Below are 16055 nucleotides of genomic sequence, written 5' to 3'. Positions count from 1 at the left end.
AGACCATCTTCGTAGGTGTGCGTTCCTGGTAAGTTTTGGCCGACGTTTGTGCATCTCCCTATTTCTGAATTCGTGTAATCTGAAATAGAATCATAAAATAGTGCAAATTACACGAACTCAATCATAATTAATCATTACAGATAACAGATTAGGTGAAAATATACCATTTCTTAAAACAACTTTGAAGTTGATAACGTCGGACATATTGCAAGTTCCGACTACCTTATTACATGAAATTTGAAACGGAGAAAGAGGTCCTGAACCTCATCAAGGTTTGTTTAATTTTAATTATATGCATGTGTTACAAATTCTGATATGAATAGTGATTGAACACGTAAGTTTTAAAATCACTAAAGATGCCCAGTTGGAATTTGTGTCACCTTTAGTTGGTGGTTAGTATATATCACGGATGTAAACTAGATCTATATTGTGGTGATTGATACTTAAATTTATTTCGATATCTTCGTTGAGTATTGTATAAAAGGATCGGGATCACTGGGGATAATCGGTATAGCTGCTCATGCCGCGCCGGGTATTGCAAGTTTTTACAAGAGAAACTGGGAAACTGGGACGGGCTGAGGATGATATAAAATATACAATAGGTTGGTTGTATATTTACCTGTACAGTCACGTGTGTTGCATTCCTGAGCCTCTGAGCTTTCTCCATCACATTCAGTTCCACCGTGAGCTGGGGCAGGATTTGTGCAGGTTCTGGTTCTTGACCGGGATCCTGTTCCACATTCCTTAGAACAGTCTGACCACTCTCCATAGTCACTCCATCCGCCATCAACAGGGCAGCTTTGTGTGTTGCAATCTTGAGTCTCAGTGTTTTCTCCTACACATTCAGTTCCACCGTGAGCAGGAGCAGGATTTGTGCAGGTTCTGGTTCTTGACTGGGATCCTGTTCCACATTCCTTAGAACAGTCTGACCACTCTCCATAGTCACTCCATCCGCCATCAACAGGGCAGCTTTGTGTGTTGCAATCTTGAGTCTCAGTGTTTTCTCCTACACATTCAGTTCCACCGTGAGCAGGAGCAGGATTTGTGCAGGTTCTGGTTCTTGACTGGGATCCTGTTCCACATTCCTTAGAACAGTCTGACCACTCTCCATAGTCACTCCATCCACCATCAACTGAAATACGTAACAGTGTGATAAACTCGGCTTAGAACAACATTTCTAAACAAATCAGTATACTTGGTAGTCCAGAATAATGCACGACCAAGCTCCGGAATAATGATAAAGATAAATTTGTTCGATAACTTTAAAAAAAAGCTAAAGCGTAGGGTATTTTTTCAACTGACCTTTACGATTATTCTCGAGGCAGCTTAAATCCACAGAGTTTACACCTTCCTTCGCTACCTTATCTCCGAAACCAGGATTCTTCAGGAAGCATCTGACAACACTGTTTTTCCAGTTAACCCCTGCGCAGGTCTGAGCACCCATACTAACACATTTGTTCACACAACCCTGAGAGGGTTATTATATTAATTTTTCAGCTGTCAATTACCTGATACCAGTTACTGGCTACATACGCTAGGTAGTTAATTGTTCCTCCAGATAAAGTTGTTCAAACTGATTTCAGTGCTCAACCTCGCCTCTGAGATAAAACTCAGTTTATGATATCGATGGAGACAATTTATCCCGCAGTCCGCACTGAAAACAGTAAAAATAATAATGATACTCATTCTAAGGAATTTGAAATTATAGGTATTTCATGGTCAATTTTTAAGAATGACTTTTAAGAATGATAAAGCTCTTAAACCTTGATGCCGCTCAGACCATCTTCGTAGGTGTGCGTTCCTGGTAAGTTTTGGCCGACGTTTGTGCATCTCCCTATTTCTGAATTCGTGTAATCTGAAATAGAATCATAAAATAGTGCAAATTACACGAACTCAATCATAATTAATCATTACAGATAACAGATTAGGTGAAAATATACCATTTCTTAAAACAACTTTGAAGTTCTGACCACCTTATTACACGAAATTTGAAACGGAGAAAGAGGTCCTGAACCTCATCAAGGTTTGTTTAATTTTAATTATATCTATGTGTTACAAATTTTGATATGAATAGTGATTGAACACGTAAGTTTTAAAACCACTAAAGATGCCCAGTTGCAATTTGTGTCACCTTTAGTTGGTGGTTAGTAATTAGTATATATCACGGATGTAAACTAGATCTATATTGTGGTGATTGATACTTAAATTTATTTCGATATCTTCGTTGAGTATTGTATAAAAGGATCGGGATCGCTGGGGATAATCGGTATAGCTGCTCATGCTGCGCCGGGTATTGCACGTTTTTATAAGAGAAACTGGGAAACTGGGACGGGCTGAGGATGATATAAAATATACAATAGGTTGGTTGTATATTTACCTGTACAGTCACGTGTGTTGCATTCCTGAGCCTCTGAGCTTTCTCCTACACATTCGGTTCCACCGTGAGCAGGAGCAGGATTTGTGCAGGTTCTGGTTCTTGACTGGGATCCTGTTCCACATTCCTTAGAACAGTCTGACCACTCTTCATAGTCACTCCATCCGCCATCAACAGGGCAGCTTTGTGTGTTGCAATCTTGAGTCTCAGTGTTTTCTCCTACACATTCAGTTCCACCGTGAGCAGGAGCAGGATTTGTGCAGGTTCTGGTTCTTGACTGGGATCCTGTTCCACATTCCTTAGAACAGTCTGACCACTCTCCATAGTCACTCCATCCGCCATCAACAGGGCAGCTTTCTGTGTTGCAATATTGAGTCTCAGTGTTTTCTCCTACACATTCAGTTCCACCGTGAGCAGGAGCAGGATTTGTGCAGGTTCTGGTTCTTGACTGGGATCCTGTTCCACATTCCTTAGAACAGTCTGACCACTCTTCATAGTCACTCCATCCGCCATCAACAGGGCAGCTTTGTGTGTTGCAATCTTGAGTCTCAGTGTTTTCTCCTACACATTCAGTTCCACCGTGAGCAGGAGCAGGATTTGTGCAGGTTCTGGTTCTTGACTGGGATCCTGTTCCACATTCCTTAGAACAGTCTGACCACTCTTCATAGTCACTCCATCCGCCATCAACAGGGCAGCTTTGTGTGTTGCAATCTTGAGTCTCAGTGTTTTCTCCTACACATTCAGTTCCACCGTGAGCAGGAGCAGGATTTTTGCAGGTTCTGGTTCTTGACTGGGATCCTGTTCCACATTCCTTAGAACAGTCTGACCACTCTCCATAGTCACTCCATCCACCATCAACTAAAATACGTAACAGTGTTATATTCGGCTTGGAACAACATTCCTAAACAAATCAGTATACCTTTTAGCCCAGAATAACGCACGACCAAGCTCCGAAATAATGATAAAGATAAATTTGTTCGATAACTTTAAAAAAATCTAAAGCGTAGGGTATTTTCAACTGACCTTTACGATTATTCTCGAGACAGCTTAAATCCACAGAGTTTACACCTTCCTTCGCTACCTTATCTCCGAAACCAGGATTCTTAAGGAAGCATCTGACAACATTGTTTTTCCAGTTCACCCCAGCGCAGGTCTGAGCACCCATACTTACACATTCGTCCACACAACCCTGAGAGGGTTATTTTATTAGTTTTTCAGCTGTCAATTCGATACAAACTTCTCATTTTGTTGTGGGTGCTTGGTGCAACCCGATATTAGTAATCCGTTATGTTGTTGTATAAATTATGATGTTATGACTATCATGTTGAACATGATTGCCCATAGATTGATTCATTATATTTAGACGAAATGAACGATACATTTTATTATGATTCACATTGTATTAACTACCACAGATTTGATTGGGTGACATCTGTCCGACAGTCGAATTACCGGTTTCGGACAAGAGTCGCTGTCAGATAGGAGTCGTTTTTGGCGACATCTGTCCAACTTTCGGATCACATTCGCAATTTCAGATCACGTTCGTATTTCACAAGCTCACGTGTAATCTTGTGACGTTGCTCCCACAGTCCTAATATAATGCTGATTTGATCCATTGAGATCTGATCCATCGATACGTGATTGACTATTTGAGGACAGGATCATGCTAGCCGTACACTAACAAGCTGTAACAGTGTAACAAGCTGCCAATCACATCACAGCCTACATTACACACAGGAGAGCGGTATGGAGATCAGTTATTTATATAACATTTAAACTATTGTCCAATTTTTGACAGCAAATGAAAATAAACTATGGTAGAGTTCAGCTCAGGTCATATCTCAGTTCAGATCATGTCTCTAATTGGAAAATGGAAATGTGTCTTATTGCAATTAGATCACAATTTCGGACAGATGTCTTTTTTTCTGGTAACATATTGAGTCGGACAAGAGTCGCTGTCGGACAGATGTCCTTTTAACTGCATCATGCATATCACCGCACAGGCTGCGCTACGGTGTCCGGTCGTTTAACTTTCGATTCAAATAATTGACAACGGCAATCCCTCCATTTTGTTCTCTGTAACGCCCCAAAGAAATTTGGTAATTTAACCAATATGAAACAATTGTTAATTGTAATTAATTACGTGGCGATGGAAATCTAGCGTCCGCTAACCGGCGCAATTCTTGTTAAGATGACTTTTAAGAATGATACTATGATAAAGCTCTTAAACCTTGATACCGCTCAGGCTATCTTTGTGGGTGTGTGTTCCTGGTAAGTTATAGCCGACGTTTGTGCATTTCCCTATTTCTGAATTCGTGTAATCTGAAATAGAATCATAAAATAGTGCATTACTCGAACTCAATCATAATTAATCATTACAGATAACAGATTACCGTAGGTGACAATATACCATTTCTTAAAACAACCTTGAAGTTCCGACTACCTTATTACACGAAATTAAGTTATATCACTCAAATAAGTTTCAATCTAGTTTTAGCGTGCTATCCCCTGCCAGAATACAATATGATCTATTCATTTTAACGCTCGGGAAGAAATAATGAAAATCACCTGGTGGAAGCTCGTCAGATGTCACCTGACCACTGCTAAAGATTGAAACCAGCAAGAACAGAAACATCTATAATCCTTCAACAAAAATCGTTGTCAAGAACGCTAAATGGGGATAACATTTCAGTTTTATTTCGTTTTCACAACTATCATATCAGTACCATATAGTTCAATTAATCTAATTCAGGAAAAAATAATTGAATAGTTGTGCAATGGATTTGATTTTGTTTCAGTTTGAAGGTTGTACTTGTAACCATTTCGTTTAAAGCACAAATCAAAATGAATATGTTCCAGTACAGAACCAACTTGATCTTATAAATCATTTATAGAACACTTTGGTGGTATATTAAACCTGACGACAATATATTAAGTGAAACTCTCGCTATTAAGACCGTTATTTTTTAAACGCAGTATGCACGTCAATACAAAAACCCATAATCTTGGGCTTTTCAACTTAAAAACTCGTTTTAAAACCTTAAAGAGTTAAAGGAAGGCAAGAGCTCTACTTCTCAACAAAATAATAAAGTAAGGTCGGTGTACTGAGAAAAGCTAAGGATCCCGTTTCCCTACCTCCTAAAGGTTGCTACTTGCTAATGTTATTGTTTGGGCCCTCCCCTCATCTCTAGCCTTGCCTAGACGTTCTATTTTTGGATCGCTTACTAGGGGTTCAAGATAATAATAGCATTAGCCCTGGTAGCAACGTGTCACGATTATTAGTAAACTAAAATTTAATAGATGACATGGCTCAGATAGTATTCAGTTTATCGTCCTACAACCTATTAAGTCCAAATCCTGTTGGAAAGTTGAAAAGTTATCCATGGTACTGAATAAACAGATGCGCTGTTGTATAATTTAACTTATTCGGTGACCTTAAACTTTCCGGAATATACTCCAGTATTGCACAAAAGAGTTGCCCGGTTTATCTAAAATTTTTGACTCAAGATTAGACACTGTGGATAAAATTATTCTTGTGTCCTTAAAAATGTGAATCCCCGGTCCCCAGGGCCTGCCCTGATCACCTCCGTGAACCAAGGTTCTGTAGCTCAGGGTTTATGATTTAGTCTGATAAAACAAAAGGTGGGTTCAAGAAGGAGACTTCGTCAGTTCCCCGTCCTATGCTATGATTTTCCTATATTTATATTACACAATACACATACCTACGTGGGCAGAAGTCACAATAGCCACTAGTTCTGCTAGCGCTAGCATGTTATCACTCCTAATGGAAACACGCGTCACAATGCATTAAATGTTGGTAAGAAGGTACATATTATCACAAGATGGGTTTCGGGTCACGATAACATGCCGGCCTAATGGTCATACGTCACACACATATCTCCATATTCACGTCGCATTCCAATCTTGCCTTTTAAAGACTAGATCCTCCTGACATTAATACTACTTGTCAGGACCTAATTCGTCAGGTCGGAGCATATTGAACGGGCTATTATTTCATTGGACGGATTTAGCTGGGTTTGTCTGACTAGTTGGTAACCCTCTTTAAATCAACCTCCAGCTCGATCTGCCAAAACTGGTGGACTACAACACGTCATATTTAACGAGATGAAGGTTGAAGAGCAACGTCAGAGGAAACGATGCACTAGGATCGACAGCAGCGCTATGAACTCCTAAAGACACTCTCTAAACTGAACTAACTTTAATGCTAATTTAGGGCTTATACCGCTCGGTAGTTGCCAGAAATTAACTAATTAGGGAAATTTCGTGACAAAAGGTTAATGTTGATCAGGTTCATTGAGCCTGTCGTACCCATTGTTTCATTTGATGAATAAACATCGATCAGGGTTTGATAGATTGTCTTTTTAATTGTCAATGACAATTGACAATAGACAGTCACCAGATGACTTCCTGTAAGAGTCTGGAATTGTAAAATCTTGCTACCAGGAAAAGTAAGACTGCGGCTGGATCGTAATGAGTAAGCCTGTAATGAGTAAATCTGTCATTAATAGGCTCATGGTAAAATCATATTGTCTCGTTAGCTCTGTCACTATCAGATCAGAGATCTATTGTGATAAGTTAAACATGATATATCATGATATACTGATCTTACCGAATTATTTAATTAACTGTATGGCTCGCTTTAAGAAGGGGGAGGAGGGGGGTCTTGTTTCTGATAGAGAGGAGTGATATCTACCATACAGTTGCTTTTGCTCATATAGAAAAATATTGTTCCAAGGCAAGCCGAAGTTATCGCCTGCCAAAGGTCAGCGCTTTTAATGTGAAATTGTATTGCACGATCGATTTTCAAACAACAAAAAGACTTACTGGATGTGGGGAAGTTTCGATAGTCTGTGCGTGAGGCCGTGAGCTGGTTTATGTATATGAGCTACGTGAGGGATTAGTCGCATGAGGCTGCTAACGCTCTGAAAAAGGAAAGAGACCGAGGAGAGATCCTTCGTAGGGAGTAGACATGATTCTATTAAAGCTATGATTGCTTGATATCATTCACAAAGTATGGGAAGCCCACAAACATTAACAACAGCTTGGTTCAACCACAATCCACGTTTGTAGTGCACTATGTGCATCCAATACAAGGATAGAATCATGTCATGTTCAGGGAGGCTGCTGTGGATACAACATACCCCACAAATTTCAATAAGTTATTATGAGAACCTCAATAAATTCGCTAACTGAAATTGTATGGAAATTACCTAATACGGAGCAGGTGGGTTGAAGTTACACTGTTCTGATGTGTAGATAAGGACAGTGTCTACTCTCTACCTTCCATTAAAATATTCGCTGTGGGTATGTCTTTATAACGAATCAATATCCCTGATTCTTTCTAAATATGTACTTTTCGCTTCTGGCTATTTCTTACTCAATAATTCTCTGATGATGTTTTCTGTCCCTGTGTTATTTGCGGTTTATTCGTTTCTTTTCAAAAACTGCAATGGTGTATCGTTCGGAACAGGTAGAACGGCTAAGCAATTTTCGTGCAATACTAAATGCAATATGTCATTATTACGAGGTTAGTATTTAATAAGTATGGGTTGACAGCTAATAGTTGACTTGAAAGTACTTCAGTGGCGATGGCTACATTTTAAATTGCATCGTCGGTGTATAACTGCAACGAGACTGACCATTTATGTCTCAATCAATAATTTATGGAAGCAAATTATTTGGGTTCAAGTACACCATGTTCCTCTCTAACTCAAATACTCTTACTTATATCGTCACTAGACACTAACTTCATAACCATACCAACCATACGATACCAATTCTCCTGTGTTTCAAATGAGACGTCATGTTCAGGTTTTTCGACTTTTTATTGGATCTATCCGGGTAACTATAATCGCCCCACATTTAGCAACACCCCCACAATAACCACATTGGTGTTCAAAAGATCAAAGAGTCTACGAAACCATCCCGCCTAATACTAGTATTCCACAACTACTACAACAGCTATTGAGTTTTGTGGTTGAAATACGGAATTATCCCGCAAGCTTGATGTGTCGTATATTACAGTCCATGTTAAGAATTATTTTTATATTAAAGTCTCTTTGACAGTTACTACTTAATTGCAACGATATCTTGACAGATGCGATCTAAGATCTTCTATTTAAATGGTCGTTCTCAACAAGTTTCGGATAAGTTCTGGACATAATGCAGGTGTTTTAGACACTAGACATAATGCAGGTGTTTTAGACACTAGACATAATGCAGGTGTTTTAGACACTAGACAGGTTGGAGTAATTTAAAAGGCGGGGGACAGGTCCTGGACCAGTTGATGTATTAGTACGACAAGTCTGTGCTAGCGTGTAGCGTCATGGTGCGGCCCCCAAGTCGTGACGATTTTAATTTTAATTTCAATTTTAAGAAATAATTTTCGGTTCAGCTTATCATTTGTTGGTCTAAGACAAGAAATATCAATATCTTTAATATCATAGTCTCGTCTCGTATATGACGGTCGATGATTGCACCATGATTTTTGTGAATAGTGTAAAATCGAGAGTTTTTATTATGGAACGCGCGAAGTAGCGGTTTGTGTGTTAAGTTGATGTAACTTTATAGGCAGCCACTATAACAGAAAGCCTTGCGCGTACAATCTGTGCGTACAGAAGGTACGCGCGTTTACTACCTTAATGGGGTAATAATGTAATTGGTTAAGTTTTGTGAATTGTGGCCCTAGTTTCCATAGAAACGATGTATAAATCTTTACAATATCCAGCAGATTGTATCAAGGATGACGTAAACTAGGTGTCAGGTGATCTATTTCTTACGCTAGACTGATAATTAGTAATTGAATAAACTAGTTTCAATCACGGGTCGGCAGAAAGCCAAATTAATTGTGTATGGGACACACGGTTGGTCATTGGCGTTGGATTGTAGTAATTACGTTAGGATTTTTAACCATATGAAATTAAAGTAAAATGCAACATGTAAGCGCATCACAATTCAGCAATTCACAACCCGCATGCTAATTAAATTGCACTTCACAGTTCACACTCCTAAACCTGCCAATTTCAGTGCTGTGTCCCGGACCGACCACAAATGGTTAGATTAAGCGACGATAGAGGTTAGCAATTTGTTTGGTTCGGATCTCAAATTTCAACTGTAACCTTTCTTTTGTTTTAGGTGTGAATTCTTAAAATTTTAAACAAATATTTACTGAGATTTGAGGCTAAGTGCTAACCATGTTAAATTAGAATATAAATAATCTCTTTTAATCGAAAACCCAAAAATAAGGTTACGTCCATTTCAGAAGTAGAAATTGCTCACCCAGCAGTGTATTTTGCCACTCGCCTTCATGATCACCTATCAGATAGTGATGTTTCTGATATGCTCTACATCATTCTGATGAGGAGAGAGGTGAGTCTATCTCAGATTACCATGTGACTGTTGCCAAACATCACACATGACGATATTCATTATAGCCTTTCTTTTTTGTACCATTTTCACGTTTACCTCAAAACCTCCAATGTTTAGAAGATTGCACATAAGCGTGACTACAGACAGCAATGTACTAATCTGATTGGAATCTGCTAACTAATTAGCACAAAGTTGTCTTCCCTTCTCAGTCTTGGTCAATCACATTACATTTATTGGTTAACTTCAGATCATGCTGAATTAAGTTGACTATGATCAACATGTTTAAATTGATATTCAATGAAGTAAACTTTTCGATAGGTAGATTTGGGGGAGATAGCTTACAACTACAAAACCAAGTTCTCAGAATCTCTGTGGGACCACTTCTCTGAGTCCTACCCTCACTTACAACTCCTAGACCTGTCACCTGTCAAGAGGGTAAGCCGGCTTGTATTTATTAGTTTTTTAGTGTACTACTTTTACCTTCCACATCAGCTCGTTTGAACGACCGAATTTGTGACCTGAAATTAAAATGAAGTAGAATGTCGAGGGATTGTAATTAGTTTTAGACAGTTCGTCACCAGACTAGACGGTCCTCGGAGGACCGCACTAATTAACTTTAGGTTATTCTTTTTATCGCTCGTCATATTATGTTGTAACCACTTTAAAATCTCCTACAACATTAACTTTATTTCAGCCAAGCGACAATTGCTCTCATAATTACGAATTGGAGATTGTGCAATCAGAAGTTATCCTCGATAATTCCTCAACCACTGCCACAGAAAACGGTAAACACAATTTGTTTTTGAAGTGATCGCTTTATAACCAATGATATCTTATCTAGATTTGAATATTATCGACAATCGACATAACCCTGGTCGGATAAGACAAGGAATTTAACGATTCAACGACTGACATACTTCATACTTATTGTCATTCGCCGATATAATCTTCTTTTCAGGAGCAGTAGAAGTTCCTACAAATGATGTTTCCTTCGAAAGTGATGAATCACCCAAAGCTCTAGTTCTAGAAGATTCTCCTCCCGAACACTCCTTGGCTCTAGATTCGAGTTCAGGCCCCATTTCTGAACCAAGTCCTCTCGTCACTCCTGCCCCTCCTCCAAATTCTCTTCCAGCGCACGATCCATTAGTTCATCTTACTCCTGTACTTGTTGCCGAGAACAAGCTAACGGAGGTACCAACAGCCAATGTTACGGTAGACGTTATCAACTGTAAACCCTCTAACTCTGATGTCATAGAAGATTTTGATGAGGTTGCGGAATGTGAGCAAGTGGTGGAGCATGAAGAGGTCGCAGAATTTGAGGAGGTCGCGGAACTACAGGAGGTCAAGGAAATCGAGCAGCTCCCAGAGGAGATGCAGAGCACTGCCACAAACTCAAAGATGGTGATATCTTTTGAAGGTTCGTTTCATTGCATGAAATCCAAACCATGATATACATGCTTAGTTGAATTTGTGATGCGCTGAATACTTGAATTATCTGACATACAGGGTGGCCCATAAGTGACTACCCACACGCAACCTCTTAATAACTCACGTAATTCGTCTCCAAATTGCACCAAAATTTCAGAGATTATAGATATGGGTCAAACTTAGATTTCCTGAAAGTTTCGTAAGCCACGCCCAATTACAGTGGGCGTGGCGTGACACTCCCTCTTTTTCACTATTGTCTTCATAAAATGAGAACGCTTTAAGCTAAGAACTCAAACTTTTTTGCACACATTTGGCTTGATAATTGAAAACTTTTCCCAAAGTTTCAAGTTCATTGGTTAAAATATGGCTAAGTTATGACCATTTCAAAACTCATCGGATACGTGATCCGAGCACTCAGTCAGTGATCTCGTCACTTGGTTAATGGCCTGTTTGGCTCACATGCACCGCTTGATTGGTTGCAGCCTGCTTATGGGCCGGCCTATACAGCTGACAGCACCTAAAACGCTATCACACGAATTTATGGTGGTGTCACCATTTCAGGGCTTGTTAGCCCTGCTAGTCACAGGTTCCTTACAATCAATAAAAAGGAATGAACCATCCATTGAATCATCGAAAATGGTTCACTATCCTCCCTTTACTGCAGAACAACGATTGTTCGTCTACCTGAAGACTGAAAATGGGGTGTTCTACCCTCAGATTAAACGACAATTTCAGATGAAATTCAACCGACCACCCCCTTGCCGGAAAAGCTGCTTTGACATTCATCACAAGATCAAGTTTACGTTTTCTGCACACGATCGGCGAAGAGTCGGCAGAAGACGAACTTCAAGGACTGTAGAAAACATCACGATGGTTGTTGGTGACGTGATGGACACACCTAAGATTGGCACCCGGAAACGAGCTCCTGCCTTAGACATCAGCAGAACAACCCTTCAGCGAATCCTAAAGCAAGACCTTTCTAACCGGGCCTACCGAATCACAAAGAAACACAAACTTTTGGACCGTGATTTCCAATCGAGGATAGATTTCGCCAACACATTCCTGTCGAAGCAGAATGTGGATCCCTACTTTGAGGTTGATTTCATTTATTGATTTATCCTAAAAATTTGTGTTTTCCTTTCTAGCAAAGTCATCATCGGTATCCAATCAAAGCCTAATGAACCTCATTAATACACGCTAACGCCTTACTCTTGATCAGATTGGGTGACGAGATCACTAATTGAGTGCAAATATCACTGACTGAGTGCTCGGATCACATATCCGATGGATTTTTAAATGGTCATAACTCAGCCATATTTTAACCAATGAACTTGAAACTTTTGGAAAAGTTTTCAATTATCAAGCCAAATGTGTGCAAAAAAGTTTGAGTTCTTAGCTTAAAGCGTTCTCATTTTATGAAGACAATAGTGAAAAAGAGGGAGAGTAGTATTATTCCAATTCATGTTTTAATGTTATCACAATGATAATATTTGTAATATCATTTTCAGATCATTTGAAAATCTTGTACGATGTCCTCTCTGAAATCACGCCCAATGTTGAGAATATCAGCCTTGCTTTGGTGGATGTCGTGTCTCATGGGCACCACGACATCGTACACCATTATTCAGACACCTATTGCCAGGATTTGTTAAAGTCGCTCCAAGAAAAGTTACCAGAGGATGCTTTCAAAGCTGCACAGTATCTTCTTTTAAGATATCTAAAAGCATCTGCTTTGCTTTTGAATGAGGCTATCACCGTTAGTAAACAGTTTTAGTAATAAATGCTTTCCATTTTGATTTCATTTATTTCTTGAGAGATTATTTTTTCCGTTCACCCTTTTGTAAAAAGGCAATAGTGAAAGGTTACGAATGGACGTTTTTGCAGAAAAACGTGGATTTTGGAGATAGCAGTAGGTGGGTTAAAATATGATGTCATTCTTTCCTTCCGTTAGTTACCATGACAACTAGAGCGCAGTGCAGCGCGCGAGTATTGCTTGCGGAGATGTGATGTATATAGCTAGCCTGTCAATGAATGCGCGGCGCGAGTGTATTTTAATGTATACTATGCAATATATAGTATTGGGTTATAAGCCCAATTTGTACGGGGCATGCGTAGTATAGTGTACTGATGTGTATCAATATTATTATTATGAAGCGAGCTGATTGGAGCTTAAATTCATTTTAGTTACAATAGTGAACGGAAATCTAGCGTCCGCCAAAACGAAACAACGGGCGCAATTCTTGTTGTCTTTATGTACTGCCGTTTTCTGAAAAATGTGCTTAAAGACCATTTTTGGAATTCTAAATTCAGTAACCCAAATTTATTTTTAGGGTCAATAACTATCCCAGCCATTGGAAACCATTAGAACCAATCGCTAGCCCCAGAGGCCAGAAATCACTTTTGAAACTGCTTAAAATGCCACAAGTTGTCATAAATGTCAAATGTGTTAAAAGTGCTTGAAAACCTCGGATTTTGAGTGGTCTTTAAGCACTTTTGTCAGAAGACGGAAGACTATAAAAGGACATTGTTAACCGCAGCTTGATTACATTTTAGCACCCTAATACTAATAGAAATTTCATTATCAGGAAAATGATCACTCAACAGTGGACCAGATACTTATGGTTCTTCTGTGTTCTTCGACCAAACAAGTCAGAGATATCGTCAAAGAATTTCCCATATCAACATGTAACAAACTTCAGAATTAAACGAACATTTTATTAGAACTTTGGCTGTTCACAGCCAAAACCTTACTATACGCATTTGTTGTGACTAAAGAAATTTTCCACGACTTTCCGTTCTTAGATTTTCTTTTGTTACTGTAATAAGTATCACTGCAGCGGAAAGGCGGAGTTTGAGCGAGGTCTTGACTGAGAATCTGCTTGGAGAATTCCAAAGATTCATCGCAGCCTTATTAAAGGTACCAAATACGAACTAACCTATCGTTAAAATATGAGAATTCTTGTCAGAATTGTGAACGCTTGCTTAACCCCCAAAAGTTTCCTATCTGCTTATGAATCTTTATCATGTTTATATTAATCAGGGTGATCGAGACGAAGATTCTACAACGAATGAGACTGTCGCAAAATCAGATGCTTGCAGACTTCATAAGGTAGTTTTATTTTCAAATAGTAGGCTTCCCGAAATAGTTCGTATCCGCAGACTTCGTATCCGCACAGAAATCCCGAATGTGTGGACAGAAATTTCACTATTCTTCTGAACCAACCTGAACTTATAATACATATTATATTCAAAGTTTTGATCTGTACAGGCCACCGACTTCAAGTGGGATGGAGAAGATAACGTATTTAACGAGGTGTTTATCAAGCGTAATATGAAACAACTCAAGTTAACCTTTACACTGTTCTCCGAGGTGAGTACCTTTTGTTTCAAGCGTAATATGAAACAACTCAAGTTAACCTTTACACTGTTCTCCGAGGTGAGTACCTTTTGTTTCTTATAATCGAGGGGTGTACAGCATTTTGATCTGAGGAGGTTTTATTCTCAACACTAAGCCATCAACCGTCAACGTGACTTTATGTCCACACCAAAACATAACCCAGACTCCATACCCGGACAATTTTTGTTGTTGATATAAAGCTGCTTGCCACTTAGGTCCAGTATCATTATAATACATAACGCCGGACTTCTAGGCATGGTGCTTGGTCATGTGGGACACACTCAACTAAGTAAGGTTGAGATACCTGAAAACTCCCTAATATAAAGAGATATCAACAGAGTGTGAGCCACTGCCTGACTAACCTGTGATTAGAGTCTGCTAGACTCTTTGATTGTGGCAGAGAGTATCTTCTGAGTTGTTGAGATTCTGAGTATCCTTTGTCCGTGGTGCTGGTTATAAGCTCTTGTTGTAGGTGAAGGATGTTAGAAGGATAATTGCTGACACCAAAATCACGTGATGTAGTCACGTGTTAAAGATGCCTCGTGTAGCAAAATTAATGGAAAATATAGATGTGGATAAATAATTATCCTTGCAGGTAATTGACACTGTTGTACCGTGTGAACGGATGTAAATCCGAGAGAGATGCTCTGTTAATGACTTAATCATCCTAGAACTAGGTGCAGAGTAAAAACACAAAGTACCTTACAAGACATATTTATGGCGGCCTAATTTGCGACGACCGAAATTTTGGCGGTCCGAAAATATGGCGAAATTGAACAAAAACCGTCAAATTTCGGACGTCACAGAAAATAAGGGTATTTTTCATCATTTTTTGTGACAGTAAGCAGTAAGGAAATTTCTGAAATCCGGTAAAATCATGTTCAAACTTAGTCTGTATTAAGACTGTAAGACTTTCATGTTAGCACATACATGTATTTTAATGCAAATTTAAACTGTATTGCTTGACATTCAATTCGTCATTGGTGTGGTGATAATTTGTCCCAAGATGCCAGAATCTATTCATTTATTTTACTTGATATAACTTTTTAGAAACAAAATAAAGCAGTGAAGGCACAGTCATTGAAATAAGCTAAAAGATAATGCGACGGATTCTATTACGACGACCGAAATTTTGGCGGTCCGAAAATATGGCGAAATTTTCGGAAAACCGCCACATTTCGTACGTTATAAATATGTCTTGTAAGGTACTGCTCAATAGTCAATACCGTGAGGTAATTAAATTAGTTAAAGATAAGTGGAGAACTTAAAGCAATTATCTAGGAACCATACCGCAATATAAACATTAAAGAGTAAAGTGGGTATAATTGCAGAGAGAGTTACAAAAATACTTCCAAATAGTATATATTATATATAACTATTAGGTTGAAACTATGTCTCAACATAGAGGGTCTAATTGTCAAGAGGGTCTATTTATTTATTATTATTATAAAGGGTCTCAATAAGAGG

General features: G+C 38.9%; 3 protein-coding genes across 3 annotated transcripts in view; 1 reads left to right on the top strand and 2 right to left on the bottom strand.

Moving 5' to 3' along the window:
* LOC134826055 (nucleoside diphosphate kinase homolog 5-like) overlaps positions 1–8076 on the bottom strand; it is a 114580-nt gene extending 106504 nt beyond the window's left edge. Inside the window, exon 1 of the mRNA XM_063838317.1 lies at positions 8066–8076. The gene's annotated coding sequence lies outside the window, so the exon portion shown is untranslated. The remainder of the gene's footprint in view (positions 1–8065) is intronic.
* LOC134826043 (uncharacterized) overlaps positions 1–16055 on the top strand; it is a 36255-nt gene that overhangs the window by 7284 nt on the left and 12916 nt on the right. Inside the window, exons 6-15 of the mRNA XM_063838303.1 lie at positions 9422–9470; positions 9657–9763; positions 10082–10198; positions 10458–10548; positions 10722–11180; positions 12700–12947; positions 13777–13876; positions 14029–14108; positions 14232–14300; positions 14460–14561. Of these exons, the coding sequence (XP_063694373.1) occupies positions 9422–9470; positions 9657–9763; positions 10082–10198; positions 10458–10548; positions 10722–11180; positions 12700–12947; positions 13777–13876; positions 14029–14108; positions 14232–14300; positions 14460–14561 (1422 nt within the window). The remainder of the gene's footprint in view (positions 1–9421; positions 9471–9656; positions 9764–10081; positions 10199–10457; positions 10549–10721; positions 11181–12699; positions 12948–13776; positions 13877–14028; positions 14109–14231; positions 14301–14459; positions 14562–16055) is intronic.
* Positions 1007–6145, bottom strand: LOC134823414 (coadhesin-like). The gene is made up of 6 exons (XM_063834879.1): positions 6101–6145; positions 3398–3563; positions 2378–3232; positions 1764–1855; positions 1346–1468; positions 1007–1132 (listed from the first exon to the last, which is right to left on the bottom strand). The coding sequence occupies exons 1-6, from the start codon at positions 6143–6145 to the stop codon at positions 1007–1009; spliced, it is 1407 nt and encodes a 468-aa protein (XP_063690949.1).

The sequence above is a fragment of the Bolinopsis microptera genome, chromosome 1, assembly GCF_026151205.1.
Source record: "Bolinopsis microptera isolate Bmic1 chromosome 1, MBARI_Bmic_1.0, whole genome shotgun sequence".
Taxonomy (NCBI): Eukaryota; Metazoa; Ctenophora; class Tentaculata; order Lobata; family Bolinopsidae; genus Bolinopsis; species Bolinopsis microptera.
This window is presented reverse-complemented; position numbering and strand designations above follow the sequence as displayed.